This window comes from Lissotriton vulgaris, chromosome 10 (genome assembly GCF_964263255.1).
Source record: "Lissotriton vulgaris chromosome 10, aLisVul1.2, whole genome shotgun sequence".
In the NCBI taxonomy this organism is placed as follows: domain Eukaryota; kingdom Metazoa; phylum Chordata; class Amphibia; order Caudata; family Salamandridae; genus Lissotriton; species Lissotriton vulgaris.
This window is the reverse complement of record NC_141698.1, coordinates 703,561,844-703,582,557: the sequence shown is the minus strand read 5'-3', so window position 1 is coordinate 703,582,557 and position 20,714 is coordinate 703,561,844. Positions and strand designations below refer to the sequence as shown.

Here is a 20,714-nt window from a genome sequence, read left to right as displayed (position 1 = left end):
GCATTGTGGGAGCACGTCAGCAACCGTGCCCCACAGGGTGTGGGTGTAGCGGCCCAAGAGGCATGCAGTATTGACTGACCGCAGTCCCAAACTTAGGGACGAGAAAACTTTCTTGCCATAATGTTCAAACCTCTTGGAATCCCTGTCGGGAGGAGCCGATGGGAACGCGGTCTGGGAGTTAGAGGCCTGGATAACCAGGCTCTCGGGGGTGGGGTGGGTCGACAGGAAGCTAGGGTCACCCGGAGCCGGGCGGTAGCGTCTGGCCACGTTCCTGTCCACAGGCTGTCCTGAGGCGGGCTTGGACCAAGTGCCCAGCAGAACGTCACATAAGGCCTCATTGAACGGCAGCAGAGGATCGACCGAGCTTGACTGCGGTTTGAGGACCTCGGTTAGGAGATTAGTCCTCACGGCCGCTGAGGGGAGCGTAAGGTTTAAGGCCTTAGCCGCCCGCATCAACACTACGCTGTAGGCTGCCCCCTCCTCCGTAGCCATGGTAGGAGGGGGGACAAAACCAGTGTCTGGAGAGAGGTCCAGGCCACTGGCTTCCCCAAACTCCACTGTCCAGTCCGCTTGGTCCTGACACTCCCGTGTCAGAGGGTCCTCAGACCCCTCCCAGTCCTTGTCGTCACTCAATTCCTGGTAGCCAGGATCAACAATCGGGGCCCGTTCGTTAAAGTGGAATGTAACTATTGCCGTCTCATACGGCTCCCAACAGGGCCGTGTCGATGGCTGAACAGGAGCGAGAGAAGGACTGGGGGCGGCATCGACCAAATTCGCGCTGGTGGTGACACCCTCGAGGACGACGCCGGCGATGTCGTAAGGTCGACCGGCGTCGACCCGGATCCGGATCCCGTCGGAGCCTGCGGCGCCGTCGGGGCCGAAGCCGCCGACGGCGTTGGTGCCGGAGCACTCGACCCGCTAGGCCCCGGAACCGGGCCCACTGGGCCCGAAGGCGCCGTGGGGCCTGGCGGAGAAGAGAGCGACCTCATGGCCACGAGGTACTGCTCGATCTCCTCCCGCGTTGCATCGTGCTCAGGGACCTGCAGGTATGGGGCAGGATGCGACGCTAGCGACTTCGGCGGAGCCGCGTGGGTGGTGCCACCCCAAGACCCCGGCCGCGTCGGGGGCGGTCGGAGGAGCGATGACGCCGCTCGGACCTCTCATGCCCCTTACCTGAGGAGGAACCAGAAGACCGATGCCGACTTCCGGAGCTGCGAGGGCTCCAACACCTCGACCAGTCCCTCGACCTCCCGTGGGCCCGGGACATCGAGTGGCGCGGGGCCGACTGCCGGAGCTCGAGCCGCTTGCGGGACCTCTCCTGCCTAGTCTTCGACGTCAGGGCTCGACAGTCGGAACAGGATCGGTCGTCGTGGTCGAGGCCAAGGCACTGCGGACACCGGCGATGGGGGTCGGTATTCAACATCAGTCGACTACATTTCGAGCAGGGTTTGAACCCGGGCATCCTTACCGGCACCTGAAGAGTCGAGAACGACTTGAAGAGGATCAAAAATGATCAAAACAGTTTCAGTCAAAAAGTGACTAAGGGGTAGAGCTTCTACGGATCTGCGCTAGCTGGCGCGGAAAAAAGAAGAACTGACGTCAGCGCGCATAGGCGGCGTCTAAGTACTCCGACGAAATCACTCCGGCGCAGACGACGCCGATGACGGACGCGGAGCCAGAGACGACGCCTAACGACGCGCAGGGGTATTGCTAAGCAAACATTTCCGGATCCAGTCTGACGCCTGGGGATATTCTAAGGTAAGGAATCTAACACTAACCTGTTTCTTTCAGATACAACACTTCACCTGGTACCATCCAGCCAGAAACTTAAGATCGTCACAGAGCAAACTCCTCCAAACACCCAAATTTAACAAGGCCCGCTGTGGAGGTAGAAGCTTTGTTCTGGACACAGGGAAACTATGGAACTCTCTCCCGATAGACATTGTTACTCTCCTTCAGAAAATCACTAAAAACGTGGCAATTTTCCAACTAAAGTCACCAGATTCTGTTACCTCCGGCAAACCTTTCCGCACAGCGCCTAGACGCCCATGGGCATTTGTGCGCTATATAAATTTTAAAATCAAAATCAATCATTTGAGTCATTTCATCGCCTGAATGACTGCCAAATAAGGTCTAGCCCAAGAAGGTAAGATTAAGAATCCTTTGCTGAGAATTGGGTTTGATCTCTTGGGAAGTTTTCTGCAAACTGCTCCAATGCGTCCCGTAATGTGTCATATCTGGCTAGTAGGGCAGATGCACTTGGACTTGCTGCTTTCATGGTAATGGCAGTTGTACCGCATACCTTGCATCCCACTGAATCAAGCATCTTACTCTCTTTGTCTGGAGGAACTGTAGAAAAAGGAGAAGTAGGGTGCGCTTTTTTGCAGCTAGGATGATCACTGAATAAGGGGGGAGGATCTAAAAGAAGGAACAACAAACAGGTCCTGCTCCAGAGGTCTATACTTTTTCTGGACCCTCTACAGAGCTGATCTGGTTGCAGCTGGTGTAACGAACAGCTCCATGGCTGTTTCTAATAAAACTGGATCAAGCAGTAAGACGGATCTGGATGCCGCCCGTTGGTGAGGCATCTCATAGTTTAGGGACATTGATGTAGTTGGGGCAGGCATTCGTATGATCAACTTTGAAGCCCCAGCACAAGCACCTCTTGAAAGGGGTTAATGTCATTCCCTGGAGGGTCCCTTGGCTGGGGAGAATTGGTCATTGTTGGTGAATATCTTCCAGCTCTGGAGAAGAACAGGGAGATCGGTGTCTTAATCGTGTTCCAGACTTACAACATGTATGATGGTAGTGATGCGTGTGACGAAAAGATCATCGTGAACAGGAGTATCAAGACCGATGGCGGTATCTCAAATACACTCGTGCTCCCGAGACAAGATAAGGAATGAGGAGTTCTTTATATTCAAGGAGAAGCAGGAGGCTTCGCCGGCAGAGGTGCTTCCAGAGGTGTCTGTGGAAGAAGTGCTGACGAAGTAAGTGGAAGAGGCACTGGAGGAGGTGGCGGGTGGAAGCGCAGGAGAGTCTGGAAATAAGACGGGCAATGATGGAGAATACATCCCAGAGTATACAGAGTCAGAGGTGGATGGTAAATGTCTTGATTTTCGGACTCATTTCACAGCTCTGGAGTGTCTCGACGTCAACAGACTTTTCAACGTCGATTCTCTCTTATGTCTCGAATTCAACAGACTTCTAGAGGTCAAACTTGTCATATGTCTTGACGTTATTGTATCTTTTAAGTCAACCTTCTATGTCTCATAGAACAGGTAGACAACCAAGAATTGTTGTTAGCCAAGCTCATGAAACCAGTGATTACTCTGGAAACAGGGGTGCTGCTACAGACGGCATTGCAGTGTTTGAAGATGTGCCTCCAGCGCATGGCCTGGACTCCTCCTACGCCCCAGGCTTGCCCCTGGTTGGGCTCTCGCACGGTGTCCCACTCACTCCATTCTCAAGAGCTCAGCTCTCAGAGTGGACGTCTGCTGGGATCGTCACAGTGGAAGACGCCTTCCAACAGGGGGTACTACTCCCTCTTGACTAATTTTTATCCCAATAACGGCTACCTCATGGACAATTCCGAATTTATCACTCAGTGGTGCGAACGTTTAGGGAACTATGGCAAAGTGGCCATTAAGAACAGAAAACTCATGGAGTTCTCCAGGCATTGCTAACATTAGGGGCAGCAAGACACTCACTCAGTGAAGTGGCTCTATAGAGAACAGTTGGAGATGGTTAAGACAACCTTGGAACGAACACGTGAAAGATGGGGAGCAATAATAGGGAGAGACTTACTGGACAAAGTATGCAACTGTGTCTTGGGGAGCTCGAAACGTGTGTCCAGGAACACCAAATTTAAGCTTATCCAATTTAACTACAACCATATGGTTTATCTTACAACTCATAGACTGTGCATCATGTATGGAGGGGACGCTCGCCTCTGCCCTAGATGTAGAGTACAAGATGTAGGGTTCGCTCACATGATGTGGGAGTGTGCAAAATTGCAGGGATTCTTGGGGGTCAGTGATGGACTACATCAACAAGACACTGGCTCATGCACTCCCTTGTTCGGCAGAGGTCTACGTCCTGGGACTGTTACCCAGACTAAAGGTGAGAAATGTGGGCTCCAAATTTGCAGACCTAGCCCTGGTCCTAGCACCAAGACAGATAGCACTTACGTGGATGACAGTGGCTGGCCCTACGGTGAAAAGCCTAGGAAAGAAATGTGGACATGCAGGCTAGAGCGGAAGAAAAGGCAATAGAGCGGAAGAAAGGGCAATACAGAGGAAGGATGCCCGAGGGGTCAGTCGCCGCCCATTAGCAGTACTGTGGACAGATGCTGAGAGCATGGGATTCTAGGCATGACGTACAGTGGGGAGGGAGTATGGATGAAACAGATAGTGTAGAGAATACCCACTCAAGTCCAGCAGGAAGATGAGGGATGTGATAGCCGAGTAGGCTGACTGGGTGGTAGACCTCCCCCCCCCCCCTCTTCCTCCCCCCACCACCACACACACACACACACTCTGCGGCACATACATTTCCCCCCTGGGAGGAGGTTAGCCTTTACAATGATATAGGGCAACAGAACCACTGGACAATGCACTGTTAAACCGTTTCCCAGAGTTTCGGACAAATGGTTTTACTATTGGTTGTTTAATATGGCTGTACGATGGGAGTATAGTTGTGACTCCCTATAGAATACATGGGTAAAGCGTGCGGGGAGTGGCTATGTTGTAATTGATGGTCACAGATCTTATTGTAACAAATGTATTTAAGGCGTGTATTTAGTAACACACAATGTATGGCTCTGATAACACTATAACTCTAATTCAAAAAGCTATTATCTGACTGATAGGACTACTGCCCTTGTACGTGTACATCAATATTTAAATGGGAATGCTAATAAAGACATATTTAAAAAAAGAAACTTCTATGGAGAAGTGTGGCTCAATGGTTAGAGCGGCAGACCCTGATGCAGAGGTCTGGCCCGGGACCAGGGTTCAATTCCCGCCTTGGTTGTCTCGGCGGATCTTGGGCTCATAATTCCTCGGACCGGATTTCTCGCCTCGGTGCCTATTCTAATCATGGGTCCCACGCTGCAACTCTGGGCAATAGCTTGCTTAGTCTCCACAGCGGCCCCCAACAGCGCTAGGGATGCCTGGTTGCACCCTGGGGATGCCCAGGAGTGGACATTTCACGGGGAAAAACCAGGAAGGGTTCCCTGGCGGTATGAGTACAGCGCCAGGACACTCCGGAGTATCAGTGCGCTTTACAAGTACGGCTACATTTACATTTACATTTATTATGTTGACCAGGCGCGAGCATGTAGGCACTGTACCTTGTCTCGTCAATGTTCTTAGCGTCGACCTGGAACTACATAATTTTTTATGGTGGTCTCTTTCTGGACCTCCCTCACCTGGAGTCCTCAGAGGAAGGTGGAAGAGCCCTAGTAGAGGACTGGCCCTCACCTCCCTCATTTGGCGTCCCACCTTCATACTGCGCCTTTTGCTGCCTGCACCACTCTTCTGTCCCATTGAGGCCAATTATTTCCCTGTCCCTCAGGGTACATCTGGAACAGGTCTTGCAGTGTGGACATCTGTCAGGAACATGACTCTCAGGAAGGCAGATGATACTAACGTCATGTGGGTCTAACTTGGCCTTTTTTCTTCAAAAAGCAGGACATTTGACAAATAAGGATGGCATTTTATTTGACAAAGGAAAATATATTTGTCTCAAAAGACCAGAAAAACACTAGGACAGATTAAGTCCGTCGAGTTAACTAGTTGTCAAAAAATCATCAGTGAGATTTTTTTTTTTTTTTTAAAACAAAAAGTTTAATTTCTGCTCCAAGATCTTGTCACCAGGAGCCAGACAAAAATTAACTTAGGCAACTGCACCTGCTGGGCATGATGGGATACTGGTGGGCTGGAGGCCTTAAAGGCACAGTCTCTCTTTGCATATCTTCACAGTTCCAGGCTACAGGGCTACAAATCCTCTCCTCCACTGTCCTTACAAAAAAGGGTTTGTTAAAAAGATTTACATAGTCAAATAACACAATTCCAGTTAATTTTCCTATTTTTCTTTTTTCCTATATACATGAGCTTTTTTCAAAGGCAATCTGAAGCAACTGGCCAATATAGCATTCTTATAGACTGCAAAACATTACTGTGTTAAGTGTTTCTCCAGGCCTTACTGAAGAAAGGCGAACATCTACACTTAAGAAGATATATTGTGAAGATGTGCTCTGGGATCGTGCGTGGGTGGGACTATGCAGGGTTTATAATTATCAATGGAGATTCCTTGAGAGAATCATATTGCAAATGAGCATTGTGTCTATTTCATTTGTTGCAGCTGGAGGGTAGGGTCCTGTAAACGTTCTCACAGCCACCTGAATAAATATTTCCAATATGATTTTCTTTGGGGTGGTACCGTTTCTCAAAACGATGTACATGTTAACTCAGCTCATGTTTGAAGCCTAATAGTGTCAATATACACCTCTAAATTTAAAGCTAGTTGCTATAGAAATGCACTTTTCTACCTTTGCTGCAAAAGCATCGGTCCTAGCTGCAACCTGTCCTAGGTGCAGAACCACTTTCCGCAATTTCTGTTGCATGGATGCCAGAGCTCTTGCTTTGCTGTAATCAAGCACAACGACGGCGGACAATCACAGTCACACTTCACTGTTCTGTTTCCTTTTATCCGTATTTTATACAAATGTGTACAACAATTCCTGCACCTGCCGCCGTTCGGTGCAACTGCAACGCAAAACAGAAATTTTGAATTTTTGGAATGTTGCATCATAAAACTTCTTATCCAGTCAATAAGGAAATGCATATGGACAGGTCTTCCGTTTAATCATCTCTTTTTTTAAAGCAATTCAAGTTCTTTGCATCAATGCACAACATCCAGCCAACGCGTTTCGTTCAGTTTGCACTTGAACTTCATCAGGGCTCTTTTAATAATAATTCGATTGGTTGTTCAATTTAATCCCATGTCACTTCATATGATAAGTATGGCATGTCGATCGTTATTATTTAGCTTGTAAAGCGCCTGGTTACTTCAACGGAGTGTCCCTGCGTTAGAACACCATCAGTACCCTAACAACTGATTTTTGCGATATGTTTCTCCATCATGCACAGAGCGGGAAGATTTAAAAATAGCATGGCCTCATATTAAGGCCATGTGTCTGATAGCCCGTCAAATACGCTGCAGTGCTGCATTCTTGGAGTTTAAGCATTCAACACACAGACATCCATCAATAATGGCAGGGTGTCGGGCGGCCGCCCGTCACACCAATAGCTGGCGGCTGCCATTTGTATCATGAAGAAACACGAGCGCTGGAACGGCAACAAAGGAAAAGCACTGCTCCCGAGGGGCCTTGTCTGGGTAATTCCTCACTGCCCCTAGCCTCCCTCCTACACCGCTGCTTTCGGAGATAAACTCCCACGTGACAACTGTCAATGTGACCGCACCTGTATACCCAACCTTTATAGTATCACTCAAAAAGGCATAGTTTTCAGGAATTATTCTTGAATTTTGTATGGTGTCTTTTCTCCATTGAGGACTATAACAGTAAAATGTTAAAACTCATTTCAAATTGCTTTTTAGGCTGACTAATTAAACAAGAACATTTCACTTTATCTAGCATCCACAGCTTAAGTTTGTCAACTACATAATGGAATGGTTGCAGAAATAGAATGTCTCCCTTTAGGAGTGCTGCAATCCCTTCATCACATCCCATTAGTAGGAGAACCATCGAAATGCACAGCTGTTCGTGTTGGGCCTGGTTGACCTTTAAACCTACTAAATACAACTTTTTGATTGCACTCCATTAAACATTGAGCATGTTCATATTTGAGTAGCGAGTTTCCCGCCATAGAGTACTCTAACCAGCACCATTTCCTGTTCATTACATTATATGTGCTATCATTAGAAAAAATGAAGATCGTGTGAAAATCTGAAATTATTTTCCTGATGTCCTGTTGAAATATATCTGCCTACCATTGCATGAACTCTTATACTTCTTCCCTGTTAGTATTATTTTCTCTGGTATCTAAACCGGCCTTATTTATAGCCCTACACAGGGTTTAATAACCCTTTCCTTTCTGGATCCTTCAGTTTTTGCAGTGCTTTGCATAATAGGTGCTCGTCTGGATTGGGAGTGGAACTTGAGGTCCTCACTGCAAGAAGCACATACTGCAAGGAAGTTATCTTGAAATGTTCTGGTGGTGCCAGTAAACGCATACCCCATGTAATTGTATTGTAATTGCATTTATATAGCACTTGCTACACCTGGTGAGGTCTATGTGCCCTGCTAATTTCATTTGCTCTGACTAGTTCAAAGTACAACTGTTGAAATCTATTTCTTCCTGAACCCAGTGGATGACTGCTGAAATGGGCTATGTTTGGCAAATAGTGTCACACATTTTTGGTCCTGTCCTTCTCCAACCCAACTTTCCTTCAGGACTAGACTTGGCAAGGATTCTAGTGAACGAGTCTGAAATTAGAGGTGGGAGGAACTCACGCAGTTACACTCCGTGGAAATCTGCATAATTACATAAAAACTATGCAAGAATATGCAGAGTTGCGCAAACAGGTGGAAAATATGCAACCTGTGCTGCAATTCTGCACCGCACGTGCAAGCAAAGCTAAAAAATTGGTGCAAACGACACCATGCGTTGTGTAAGAGTGTATGGCTATTTGAGTTGATTTTTTTTTAGACTTAGCTTTGGCAAATTCTTTTAATCCCTGTTGTAATACTTACCTACCAGGCTCATGATTAACAACTTGGTCTTGCTCCAAATCCTTTCCTTTGTCCGGATGAGGAACCTTTAGTCAATACAAATCAAAACCCCTTGACACTTATGCCACCATGAACAAGTACAGTTGAACTGGGGTTGGATTTTTAACAACAGTGGAATTGTAGAACCTTGCATATATCCTTACCACTGTTCCATTGCCATCTCGCAGAGCACTATTTCTTTAGATACTGATTTATTTGAAATACACTTATTTATGCAAGTCTACCTGAATTCAAGTGCTCTTTTGCAATATTGTTATATTTAAATCATAATTAATTGTGTTTTACACCATTCTTATTTGATATTCCATTTGGAACATCAGTCTTTATTATTGCTTATATGCCCCTAATTCCAGGTGGTTATGGGCTGCCCCTTTCATACATAATGATTTCTCTTTAATTGGGCTACTTTAGATGGATTCTGTATGAGAAGGCTTGCTCGCTTTATAAGGAATCCCCGCACTTTATGCTCACTGTGATATATATATATATATATGTGTGTGTGTTTTTTAAGCTTTTTATTGCAGGTTTCTTGTAAACAGTACAACAGAACAGAACAATATAAAGCAGATGTGCATGGCAAGTGAGACAGCAAACGATATAGAGAGAATATACAGATTTACAAAAGTGGAGTGAAGGTGGAACAGCAGTACTCAACATTAGTTCACTGGAGTGGCAGAAAAACAGTGGCACAACCACAAAGGTAGTCTTAGTAAGGGCACGCCACCGCCACAACACTCACAGCCATCCAACAGGCAAGGATGCCTCTGGTCCCAGGACAGCACCAGCTCAAGTCAAGTCAAGTCAAGTCAAGTCATAGAATTTGTATAGCGCACTACATACCCAGAGGGTTTCAAGGCGCTTAGGAAGGGGAGGAGGATTACTTGTCAAATATCCACGTTTTAAGTTGCTTTCTGAATGCTAGGTGGTTCTGGGTAAGGCGAAGGTAAGCGGGGAGTGAGTTCCATGTTTTAGCAGCCAGGTATGAAAAGGATCTGCCTCCCATGGTGGTCTTGTTGATGCGAGGAACAGTGGCGAGGGCTTGGCTGGAAGAACGTAGTTGGCGGGAGGGGGTGTAGAAGGACAGTCGTGAGTTAAGGCAATCTGGTCCGATGTCGTAGAGTGATTTGTGTGCGTGGGTAAGCAGTCGGAAAGTGATCCTCTTATTGACGGGTAGCCAGTGGAGGTCTTTAAGGTGACCAGAGATGTGTTCGTTGCGTGGGATGTCTAATATGAGCCTGGCTGAGGCGTTTTGGATTCATTGGAGTTTCTTCTGGAGTTTTGCGGTAGTACCCGCGTAGAGGGTGTTTCCGTAGTCCAGTCGGCTCGTGACCAGAGCGTGGGTGACTGTTTTCCTTGTATCGGCGGGGATCCAGCGAAATGTTTTTCTGAGCATGCGAAGAATGTTGAAGCAGGAAGAGGATACGGCGCTGACTTGTTTGTTCATTGAGAGTGAAGAATCCAGGATAACGCCTAAGTTCCGTGCGTGGTCTGTCGGGATGGGTGCTTTTCCGAGGGCTTCTGGCCACCAGGAGTCGTCCCATGCAGAGGGGGATGTACCTAAGATGAGGACTTCTGTTTTGTCTGAGTTCAGTTTCAGACGGCTTTGTTTCATCCATTCGGCGACTTCTTTCATTCCTTCGTGTAGGTTAGTTTTGGCGGTTCTGGGGTCATTGGTGAGAGAAAGGATCAGTTGAGTGTCATCCGCGTAGGAGATGATGTTGAGGTTGTGTTGGCGAGCGATGGCCGCAAGGGGGCTCATGTATACGTTGAAGAGGGTGGGACTGAGTGAGGATCCTTGTGGTACGCCGCAGATGACTTCAGAGGCCTCGGACTTGAATGGAGGAAGGCGGACTCTCTGGGATCTTCCGGTGAGGAACGAGGTGATCCATTCAAGTGCTTTTCCTTGTATTCCGATGTTTCTGAGGCGTTGTAAAAGGGTGCTGTGGCAGACTGTGTCGAAGGCTGCAGAGAGGTCGAGGAGGATGAGGCAACGTAAGTGGGACTGGGCAACAACAGCAATGAGTTGGGGGTCAGGCAAGGAAACCAAAGAGAGCCTCTCCTCCACCAAGATCGGACCCTGGGCATCCATTCTGGAACAGGCTACCTAAAATGTAGGGAATATCGGGGCCCTGTGCACCTCTCTAGGCTCCTTCTTTCGAATCGCCTCCCTCTCACAGTCTGCCCACTTGATCAGCTCCATCTACCATCTATACAGGTCGGGAAACAACCATTACAACGCAGGCATTACAACGCATGCTTTTACCCTGCATGCCATTACACCGAAATGGCTTGCTGTAGGGGGGTATAAGCTGTTGGATTTAACTCCAACACCTTCCCTACTGCTGCACAGACTGGAGTTGGAATAGTAAATTATACTATTTAAAACAATAGCGCATCCAGACAGCAAGTCAGGGTAAAAAACTGCATTGAAACGGCATGCGGGGTAAAAGCATGCGTTGTAATGTCATACAACCATAAGGGTCGGGCCTCACGCAGACTTCCAGCTCATTGTCAATTGCCTACAGGCTAGGATAAGTGCCAAGTCTGCAAACCTATCAGTCACTCTATGGGCAGCACCAAGACTATGAAAGCCAAGCAAGCGCATCTGTGGAGAACACTCAAAGGGTCTGTCTGTGGCCTGGCGGATACCTTGCAGGACAGGGTCCCAATATGAAGCCAGTACTGAGCATGCCCAGACCATATGATAAAAACCTGCATCATGCGTGCTGCATCGAGGGCAAATCAATGAAGCCCCAGGGAACATGACATGGATGAAATGAGTAGTAAGGTATGACCAGTGTAAGAAATTAAACTGGATTAAATTAAGCCTTGCATTTATAAGATACCTTGGGGTGCAGAACAGAGTATTTTGCCAAGTTGAGTTATCAAACGACTGCCCCCAATCCACCACCAAACGCTGATGCAACTGAGACAGATTTGCCTGTACGCCCTTCAGCAGAGACCTATTGATGCACCAGAAGTATGACAAGGCAATCAGCCCCAGTACCAATGTTTCAACGAAAGAAGCTTGGAGTCTGGTCAGTTACTCCTACTGCTAGATCGGCTCAGGTAAGCACTTCTTGGTGAGGCATTTGTAAGCCAGCTCCCTATCCCATTCTTCTGTGACCCTCAGTGGGAGCCTTTGAGCATCATTGACCCAATCATATGGTCATTTCAGAGTGTTCGCTCCCTTGGCAGTGCAATGTCTTTAGCGCTTAAGAGCCAAAACCCGAGAACAAAGACCTGCTCTTGTAGTCACATAATATATCGCCAAGACCTTCTGACGTAGTGAGTTTGACAATCGTATTATTTTTTGCAAACAGGACTAGGGTTTCTAAGAAATCGTGAGCTAACTTGAGAGGGATTAGCCAATTTTACTTAAAAAACATGTACTAACACACAATATATAATGGGGGTCTCTCTCACTCTCTAATGTGGGTTAGGCGAATATATTCACAGAGGCCTAATCTTGATAATTAATATTAAGACAAATGTTATTCCATTCTGCTATCAGCACAATGAAGACATCAGCAGTACAGGGAATAAGCTGGAAATAGAGGGATCACATTATCCAAGTTTCTTTCTTCAGTAGTAACGCACTTCAAGTTACTCCACTTCCAAGTATATAGTGGATTTCTCAAGAACATTAGGAAGCAAAAAGAAAATAAATTGTTTTTAGAAATGAAAGTCAGTCTAATTAATGTGCAGCTTTGGTGATCTTAGGTACACTTAGAGTTTGGAACCTGGAGTTCACAATCAACTCGGCCAAAAAGTTCATCACAATATAGTGTTCAGTTAATTCTCACTTTTGAGGTACAATAAAGTCATCCCCAAACAAAGTAGAGCACACTTCTTTATTCAATTGCGAAAATAACAGAAGAATATAGGATCCTTCAGTCAGCGGTTGGATGGACTACTCAAACTTAAGTCAAGCTAGTTGCAGTGCATACTCAATTACCAAAAGTAAAAAACTCCAAAGATACAGACACAAGGAAGAAGGCATACCAGGAGCCTCTGTGTTGCACACGTGTACGATTGAGACGTTTCTCACCTTTTCCATATATTGTGAGCAGTTTGATTCTTGTAGTAAATTTGAAGCTTCCTGTTTGTAATATTCCCCAGTTTCAGTCAGAAAAGGACTCTCAAATATTTCTTGATAAAACTGAAAAATGAAGGTATCATCAGCACAGTGCTTGTTGCTTATCGACACAAAACAGTAAATTAAAGGACTTGCGCATATGAATGTACATTCAAATTTACCTTAAGAGGAAATTTTTTCTTATACTGTTCAACATGAACAAACGAGTTAATAACCCCATGGATTACTTTCTGATTTGGGTCCTCCCCACATCGATCACTAAAACAAGTAAAAGAAAAAAGGAAACTGTGAGAGCTGTGAGAGGTTGAGCGGAAAACAGAAATAGGAGACTCAACATTATTTAATCAACAAGTAACTGTACAGGAAGAACAGCAAACCAAGCACTGCCAGGTGTAGACTATATAAATTGCTATAAAGAGTGTATGCATCTTGATGTGTTCATTAAATACAATATTAGCACTCAGCATATAGAATTGTATATATATCTGCAATGTGGCTTGGCCTTGTGACTGATGTTATTTTAACAAAATATATTCAAAATGATGATCTAAGTCTCAGCGTAAAGGCTCTTATTTAGTTTTCGTCACTGCACAATCCATAGATACAAAGTTCCTTGTGTGGCAATATAGCTACAATACTCACTGCCTAGGTGGATCTTACAGAGGAAAATTCACCCATATCCACCACTATCAAACAGAAAAGGACCCATCAATCCAGATGGAGTTGTAGCTGAAAACAATACCATGGTCCCTCTCCATCCCATAAAAAAATACAAAGCTTAGTGCACATGCCAATTATGTTCATACAGCGCTCCACCTTTTCAACCCTCAGGTTCCAACTTGTTCCTACTTTCCCCTGGAACAGAAGCTCAGCCCACTATACAAGGACAATGGTAAATGGAGTGCTCATCATTTGTATAATGCTCTACAACTCCCCTTTAGAATCACACGCTAGTGCAAAAAAAGGGCATGCTGTATTAGTCTTCAATAACTGACTTACTGGTTGCATGGAACACAAGCAGGTAGCTAAAACCTAAACAAACAAGCATTTGCAATAGGTCTCGCATTAATTACATTTGAGCTATTGGCATTGCTAAATATTGCAACACCAATTGCAACAAAAGTCAATAAATTGCAGGCCAAAAAAATGTGTATTTATTTTTGCAGCAATGGTGGCATGCTACACTTTAGATAAGTATGTTTAAAAGTAAAGTGTGCAATACTGCGATTGCTACAATAGTTAATTGTGGATGCGTTAACAATTGATGTGTGCACTGATGTATGGTGGTGTGTGTGCCTGGTGGAAGAATGCACTGCCAGCCGGTGTTGTGTGCGCCTGGTGGAAGCATGCACTGACGGCTGGTGGTGTGTGTGCGCCTAGTGAAAGCGTGCACTGATGGCTGGTGGTGTTTGTGCCAGGTTAAAAGGCGTACACTGATGACTGATGGTGTCTGTGTCTGGTGAAAGTGTGCACTGACGGTGTGGTTGTGTGTGTGTGTGGATGTGTGTGGTTGTGTGAGTGGTTGTGTGAGTGGTTGTGTGGTTGTTGTGTGTGTGTGTGTGTGTGTGGTTGTGTGTGTGTGTGTGGTTGTGTGTGTGTGTGTGGTTGTGTGTGTGTGTGGTTGTGTGTGTGTGTGGTTGTGTGTGTGTGTGTGTGTGGTTGTGTGTGTGTGTGTTTGTGTGTGTGTGTGGTTGTGTGTGTGTGTGGTTGTGTGTGTGTGTGTGTGGTTATGGTGGTGTGTGTGCGGTTGTGTGTGTGTGTGGTTGTATGTGTGGTTGTATGTGTGGTTGTATGTGTGTGTGCTTGTGTTTATGTGTGTGTGGTTGGGGTTGTGTGTGGTTGCGGTTGTGTGTGGTTGCGGTTGTGTGTGGTTGCGGTTGTGTGTGGTTGCGGTTGTGTGTGGTTGCGGTTGTGTGTGTGGTTGCGGTTGTGTGTGTGGTTGTGTGCATGTGGTTGGGTGTGGTTATGGTGGATTGTGTGCGGTTGTGTGTGTGCGGTTGTGTGTGTGCGGTTGTGTGTGTGTGGTTGTGTGTGCGGTTGTGTGTGTGTGGTTGTGTGTGCGGTTGTATGTGTGTGTGGTTGTATGTGTGCGGTTGTGTATGTGTGTGCTTGTGTGTGTGTGCCTGTGTTTATGTGTGTGTGTGGTTGTGGTTATGTGTGTGGTTGTGTGTGCGGTTGTGTGTGTGTGGTTGTGTAGTAGTGGTGGTTGTGTAGTAGTGGTTGTGTAGTAGTGGTTGTGTAGTAGTGGTTGTGTAGTAGTGGTTGTGTAGTAGTGGTTGTGTAGTAGTGGTTGTGTAGTAGTGGTTGTGGGTGTGTGGTTGGGTGTGTGGTTGGGTGTGTGGTTGGGGGTGTGGTTGGGTGTGTGGTTGGGGGTGTGGTTGGGTGTGTGGTTGGGGGTGTGGTTGGGTGTGTGGTTGGGGGTGTGGTTGGGGGTGTGGTTGGGTGTGTGGTTGGGTGTGTGGTTGAGTGTGTGGTTGAGTGTGTGGTTGAGTGTGTGTGGTTGGGTGTGTGTGTGGTTGGGTGTGTGGTTGAGTGTGTGTGGTTGGGTGTGTGTGTGGTTGGGTGTGTGGTTGGGTGTGTGTGGTTGGGTGTGTGTGGTTGGGTGTGTATGTGTGGGGTTTGGTGTGTTTGGGGTTGTGTGTGTGGTTGTGTGTGTGGTTGTGTAGTAGTGGTTGTGTAGTAGTGGTTGTGTAGTAGTGGTTGTGTAGTAGTGGTTGTGTAGTAGTGGTTGTGTAGTAGTGGTTGTGTGGTTGAGGTTGTGTGGTTGAGGTTGTGTGTGTGGTTGAGGTTGTGTGTGTGGTTGTGGTGTGTGGATGTGTGTGTAGTTGTGGTTGTGTGTGTGGTTGTGTGTGTGGTTGTGTGTGTGGTTGTGTGTGCGTGTGGCTGTGTGTGGTTGCTTGTGGCTGTGTGTGGTTGCTTGTGGCTGTGTGTGGTTGCTTGTGGCTGTGTGTGGTTGCTTGTGGCTGTGTGGTTGTGGCTGTGTGTGTGTGGCTGTGTGTGTGTGGTTGTGTGTATGTGTGGGGTTGGGGGTGTGTGTGTGTATGTGTGGGGTTGGGTGTGTGTGTGTGTGTGTGGTTGTGTGTGGGGTTGGGTGGTGTGTGTTATTGTTTGTGGTTGTGGGTGTGTGTGTGGTTGTCGTGTGTGTGGTTGTCGTGTGTATGGTTGTGTGTATGGTTGTGTGTATGGTTGTGTGTATGGTTGCGTGTATGGTTGCGTGTATGGTTGCGTGTGGTTGCGTGTGGTTGCGTGTGGGTGTGTGTGGTTGTGTGTGGGGTTGTGGTTGTGTGTGGGGTTGTGGTTGTGTGTGAGGTTGTGGTTGTGTGGGGTTGTGGTTGTGTGGGGTTGTGGTTGTGTGGGGTTGTGTGTGTGGTTGTGTGTGTGTGGTTGTGTGTGTGTGTGGTTGTGTGTGGGTGTGGTTGTGTGTGGGTGTGGTTGTGTGTGGGTGTGGTTGTGTGTGGGTGTGGTTGTGTGTGGGTGTGGTTGTGTGTGGGTGTGGTTGTGTGTGGGTGTGTGTGGTTGGGTGTGTGTGGTTGGGTGTGTGTGGTTGGGTGTGTATGTGTGGGGTTTGGTGTGTTTGTGGTTGTGTGTGTGGTTGTGTGTGTGGCTGTGTGTTTGGTGGTGTGTGGTGGTGTGTGGTGGTGTGTGGTGGTGTGTGGAGGTGTGTGGTGGTGTGTGGTGGTGTGTGTGTGTGGTTGCAGTTGTGTGTGGTGTTGAATGTGTGGCTGTGTGTGTGGTGTTGAATGTGTGGCTGTGTGTGGTGTTGAATGTGTGGCTGTGTGTGGTGTTGTGTTTGTGGTTCTGTGTGTGTGGTTGTGTGTGTGTGGCTGTGTGTGTGGCTGTGTGTGTGTGGCTGTGTGTGTGGTTGTGTGTGTATGGGTGTGTGGTTGTGTGTGGTTGGGTGTGTGGTTGGGTGTGTGGTTGGGTGTGTGGTTGGGTGTGTGTGTGTGTGTGGTTGGATGTGTATGTGTAGGGTTTGGTGTGGTTGTGTGTGTGGTTGTGTGTGTGGCTGTGTGTTTGGTTGTGTGTGGTGGTGTGTGGTGGTGTGTGCTTGTGGTTATGTGTGTGTGGTTGCAGATGTGTGTGTGGTTGCAGATGTGTGTGTGGTTGCAGTTGTGTGTGGTGTTGTGTGTGTGGTTGTGTGTGTGGGTGTGTGTGTGTGTGTGTGTGTGTGTGTGTGTTGTGTAGTAGTGGTCGTGAAGTAGTGGTGGAGTAGTAGTGGTGGTGTGGTTGTGGTGTGTGTGGTTGTGGTGTGTTGGGTTGTGTGTGCTTGTGGCTGTGTGTGCTTGTGGCTGTGTGTGCTTGTGGCTGTGTGTGCGCTTGTGGCTGTGTGTGCGCTTGTGGCTGTGTGTGCGCTTGTGGCTGTGTGTGCTTGTGGCTGTGTGTGCTTGTGGCTGTGTGTATGTCTGTGGTTGTGTGTGGTTGGGTGTGTATGTGTGGGGTTGGGTGTGTTTGTGTGGTTGTGTATGTGGTTGTGTGTGGTTGTGTGTGTGGTTGTGTGTGTGTGGTTGTGTGGTTGTGTGTGTGTGGTTGTGTGTGGTTGTGTGTGTGGTTGTGTGTGGTTGTGTGTGGTTGGGTGTGTATGTGTGGGGTTGGGTGTGTATGTGTGGGGTTGGGTGTGTTTGTGTGGTTGTGTATGTGGTTGTGTGTGGTTGTGTGTGTGGTTGTGTGTGTGGTTGTATGGTTGTGTGTGTGGTTGTGTGGTTGTGTGTGGTTGTATTTGTGGTTGTGTGTGGTGGTATTTGTGGTTGTGTGTGTGTGGTTGTGTGTGTGTGTGTGTATGTGTGGTTGTGTGTGTGCTTGTATTTGTGGTTGTGATTGTGTGTGTATGTGTGGTTGTGTGTGTGTGTATGTGTGGTTGTGTGCGTGGTTGTATTTGTGGTTGTGATTGTGTGTGTATCTGGTTATGTGTGTGTGCGGTTGTGGTTATGTGCGTGGTTGCAGTTGTGTGTGTGGTGTCGTATGTGTGGTTGCAGTTGTGTGTGTGGTGTTGTATGTGTGGTTGTGTGTGTGCGTGGTTGCAGTTGTGTGTGTGGTGTTGTATGTGTGGTTGTGTGTGTGCGTGGTTGCAGTTGTGTGTGTGGTTGTGTGTGTGGTTGTGTGTGTGGTTGTGTGTGTGGTTGTGTGTGTGGTTGTGTGTATGGTTGTGTGTGTGGTTGTGTGTGTGGTTGCGTGTGTGGTTGCGTGTGTGGTTGCGTGTGTGTGTGGTTTTGTGTGTGGGTGTGTGTGGTTTTGTGTGTGGTTGTGTGTGTGGTTGTGTGTGTGTGTGGTTGTGGGTGGTTGTGTGTGTGGTTGTGGGTGGTTGTGTGTGTGGTTGTGGGTGGTTGTGTAGGGTTGTGGTTGTGTGTTGTTGTGGTTGTGTGTGGTTGTGTGTGTGTGGTTGTGTGTGTGTGTGGTTGTGTGTGTGTGTGTGGTTGTGTGTGGTTGTGGGTGTGGTTGGGTGTGTGGTTGGGTGTGTGGTTGGGTGTGTGGTTGGGTGTGTGGTTGGGTGTGTGGTTGGGTGTGTGGTTGGGTGTGTGGTTGGGGGTGTGGTTGGGGGGTGTGGTTGGGGGGTGTGGTTGGGGGGTGTGGTTGGGGGTGTGGTTGGGGGTGTGGTTGGGGGTGTGTGTGGTTGTGTGTGTGTGTGGTTGGGGGTGTGTGTGTGTGGTTGGGGGTGTGGTTGGGGGTGTGTGTGGTTGTGTGTGTGTGTGGTTGGGGGTGTGTGTGTGTGGTTGGGGGTGTGTGTGGTTGGGGGTGTGTGTGGTTGGGGGTGTGTGCGGTTGGGGGTGTGTGCGGTTGGGGGTGTGTGCGGTTGGGGGTGTGTGCGGTTGGGGGTGTGTGCGGTTGGGGGTGTGTGCGGTTGGGGGTGTGTGCGGTTGGGGGTGTGTGCGGTTGGGGGGGTGTGTGGTTGGGGGTGTGTGTGGTTGGGGGTGTGTGTGGTTGGGGGGGTGTGGTTGGGGGGGTGTGGTTGGGGGGGTGTGGTTGGGGGTGTGTGGTTGGGGGTGTATGCGTGGGGTTTGGTGTGTTTGTGGTTGTGTGTGTGGTTGTGTGTGTGGCTGTGTGTTTGGTTGTGTGTGGTGGTGTGTGGTGGTGTGTGGTGGTGTGTGGTGGCGTGTGGTGGTGTGTGGTTATGTGTGTGTGTGGTTGCAGTTGTGGGTGGTGTTGAATGTGTGGTTGTGTGTGGTGTTGTGTGTGTGGTGTTGTGTTTGTGGTTGTGTGTGTGTGGTTGTGTGTGTGTGGCTGTGTGTGTGTGGCTGTGTGTGTGTGGTTGTGTGTGGTTGCGTGTGGTTGCGTGTGGTTGCGTGTAGTTGTGTATGGTTGTGTGTGTGGTTGTGTGTGGTTGTGTGTGGTTGGGTGTGTGTGTGGTTGGATGTGTATGTGTAGGGTTTGGTGTGGTCGTGTGTGTGGTTGTGTGTGGTTGTGCGTGGTTGTGTGTGGTTGTGTGTGGGTGTGTGGTTGGGTGTGTGTGGTTGAGTGTGTGTGTAGGTTGGATGTGTATGTGTAGGGTTTGGTGTGGTTGTGTGTGTGGTTGTGTGTGTGGCTGTGTGTTTGGTGGTGTGTGGTGGTGTGTGGTGGTGGTGTGTGGTGGTGTGTGGTGGTGTGTGGTGGTGTGTGGTGGTGTGTGGTGGTGTGTGCTTGTGGTTATGTGTGTGTGTGGTTGCAGTTGTGTGTGGTTTTGAATGTGTGGTTTTGTGTGTTTGGTGTTGTGTGTGTGGTTGTGTGTGTGGTTGTGTGTGTGGTTGTGTATGTGGTTGTGTGTGTGGGTGTGTGTGTGGGTGTGTGTATGGGGGTGTGTGTGGGTGTGTGTGTGGGTGTGTGTGTGTGGGTGTGTGTGTGGGTGTGTGTGTGTGGGTGTGTGTGTTGTGTAGTAGTGGTCATGAAGCAGTGGTTGTGTGGTTGTGGTGTGTGTGGTTGTGGTGTGTGTGGTTGTGGTGTGTTGGGTTGTGGTGTGTTGGGTTGTGGTGTGTTGGGTTGTGTGCTTGTGGCTGTGTGTGCTTGTGGCTGTGTGTGCTTGTGGCTGTGTGTGCTTGTGGCTGTGTGTGCTTGTGGCTGTGTGTGCTTGTGGCTGTGTGTGCTTGTGGCTGTGTGTGCTTGTGGCTGTGTGTATGTCTGTGGTTGTGTGTATGTCTGTGGTTGTGTGTATGTCTGTGGTTGTGTGGGGTTGGGTGTGTGTGGGGTTGGGTGTGTTTGTGTGGGGTTGGGTGTGTTTGTGTGGTTGTGTGTGTGGTTGTGTGTGTGGTTGTGTGTGTGGTTGTGTGTGTGGTTGTGTGTGTGGTTGTGGTTGTGTGTGTGTGTGTGTGTGTATGTGTGGTTGTGTGTGTGGTTGTGACTGTGTGTGTATGTGTGGTTGTGTGTGTGGTTGTGATTGTGTGTGTATGTGTGGTTGTGTGTGTGGTTGTGACTGTGTGTGTATGTGTGGTTGTGTGTGTGGTTGTGATTGTGTGTGTATGTGTGGTTGTGTGTGTGGTTGTGATTGTGTGTGTATGTGTGGTTGTGTGTGTGGTTGTATTTGTGGTTGTGATTGTGTGTGTATCTGGTTATGTGTGTGTGTGGTTGCAGTTGTGTGTGTGGTGTTGTATGTGTGGTTGTGCGTGTGTGTGGTTGGTGTTGTGTGTGTGGTTGTGTGTGTGGTTGTGTGTGTGGTTGTGTGTGTGGTTGGGTGTGTGGTTGGGTGTGTGGTTGGGTGTGTGGTTGGGTGTGTGGTTGGGTGTGTGGTTGGGTGTGTGGTTGGGGGTGTGGTTGGGGGTGTGGTTGGGGGTGTGGTTGGGGGTGTGGTTGGGGGTGTGGTTGTGTGTGTGTGTGGTTGGGGGTGTGTGTGTG

The 20,714-nt window shown here is 48.2% G+C and overlaps 1 protein-coding gene across 1 annotated transcript in view; it reads right to left on the bottom strand.

The window, feature by feature from the left end:
* The window catches only part of CUL2 (cullin 2), a 570,015-nt gene that overhangs the window by 422,813 nt on the left and 126,488 nt on the right, over positions 1-20,714 (bottom strand). The window contains exons 7-8 of the mRNA XM_086941531.1: positions 13,079-13,175; positions 12,870-12,980 (exon numbers count right to left, since the gene is read on the bottom strand). Of these exons, the coding sequence (XP_086797657.1) occupies positions 12,870-12,980; positions 13,079-13,175 (208 nt within the window). The remainder of the gene's footprint in view (positions 1-12,869; positions 12,981-13,078; positions 13,176-20,714) is intronic.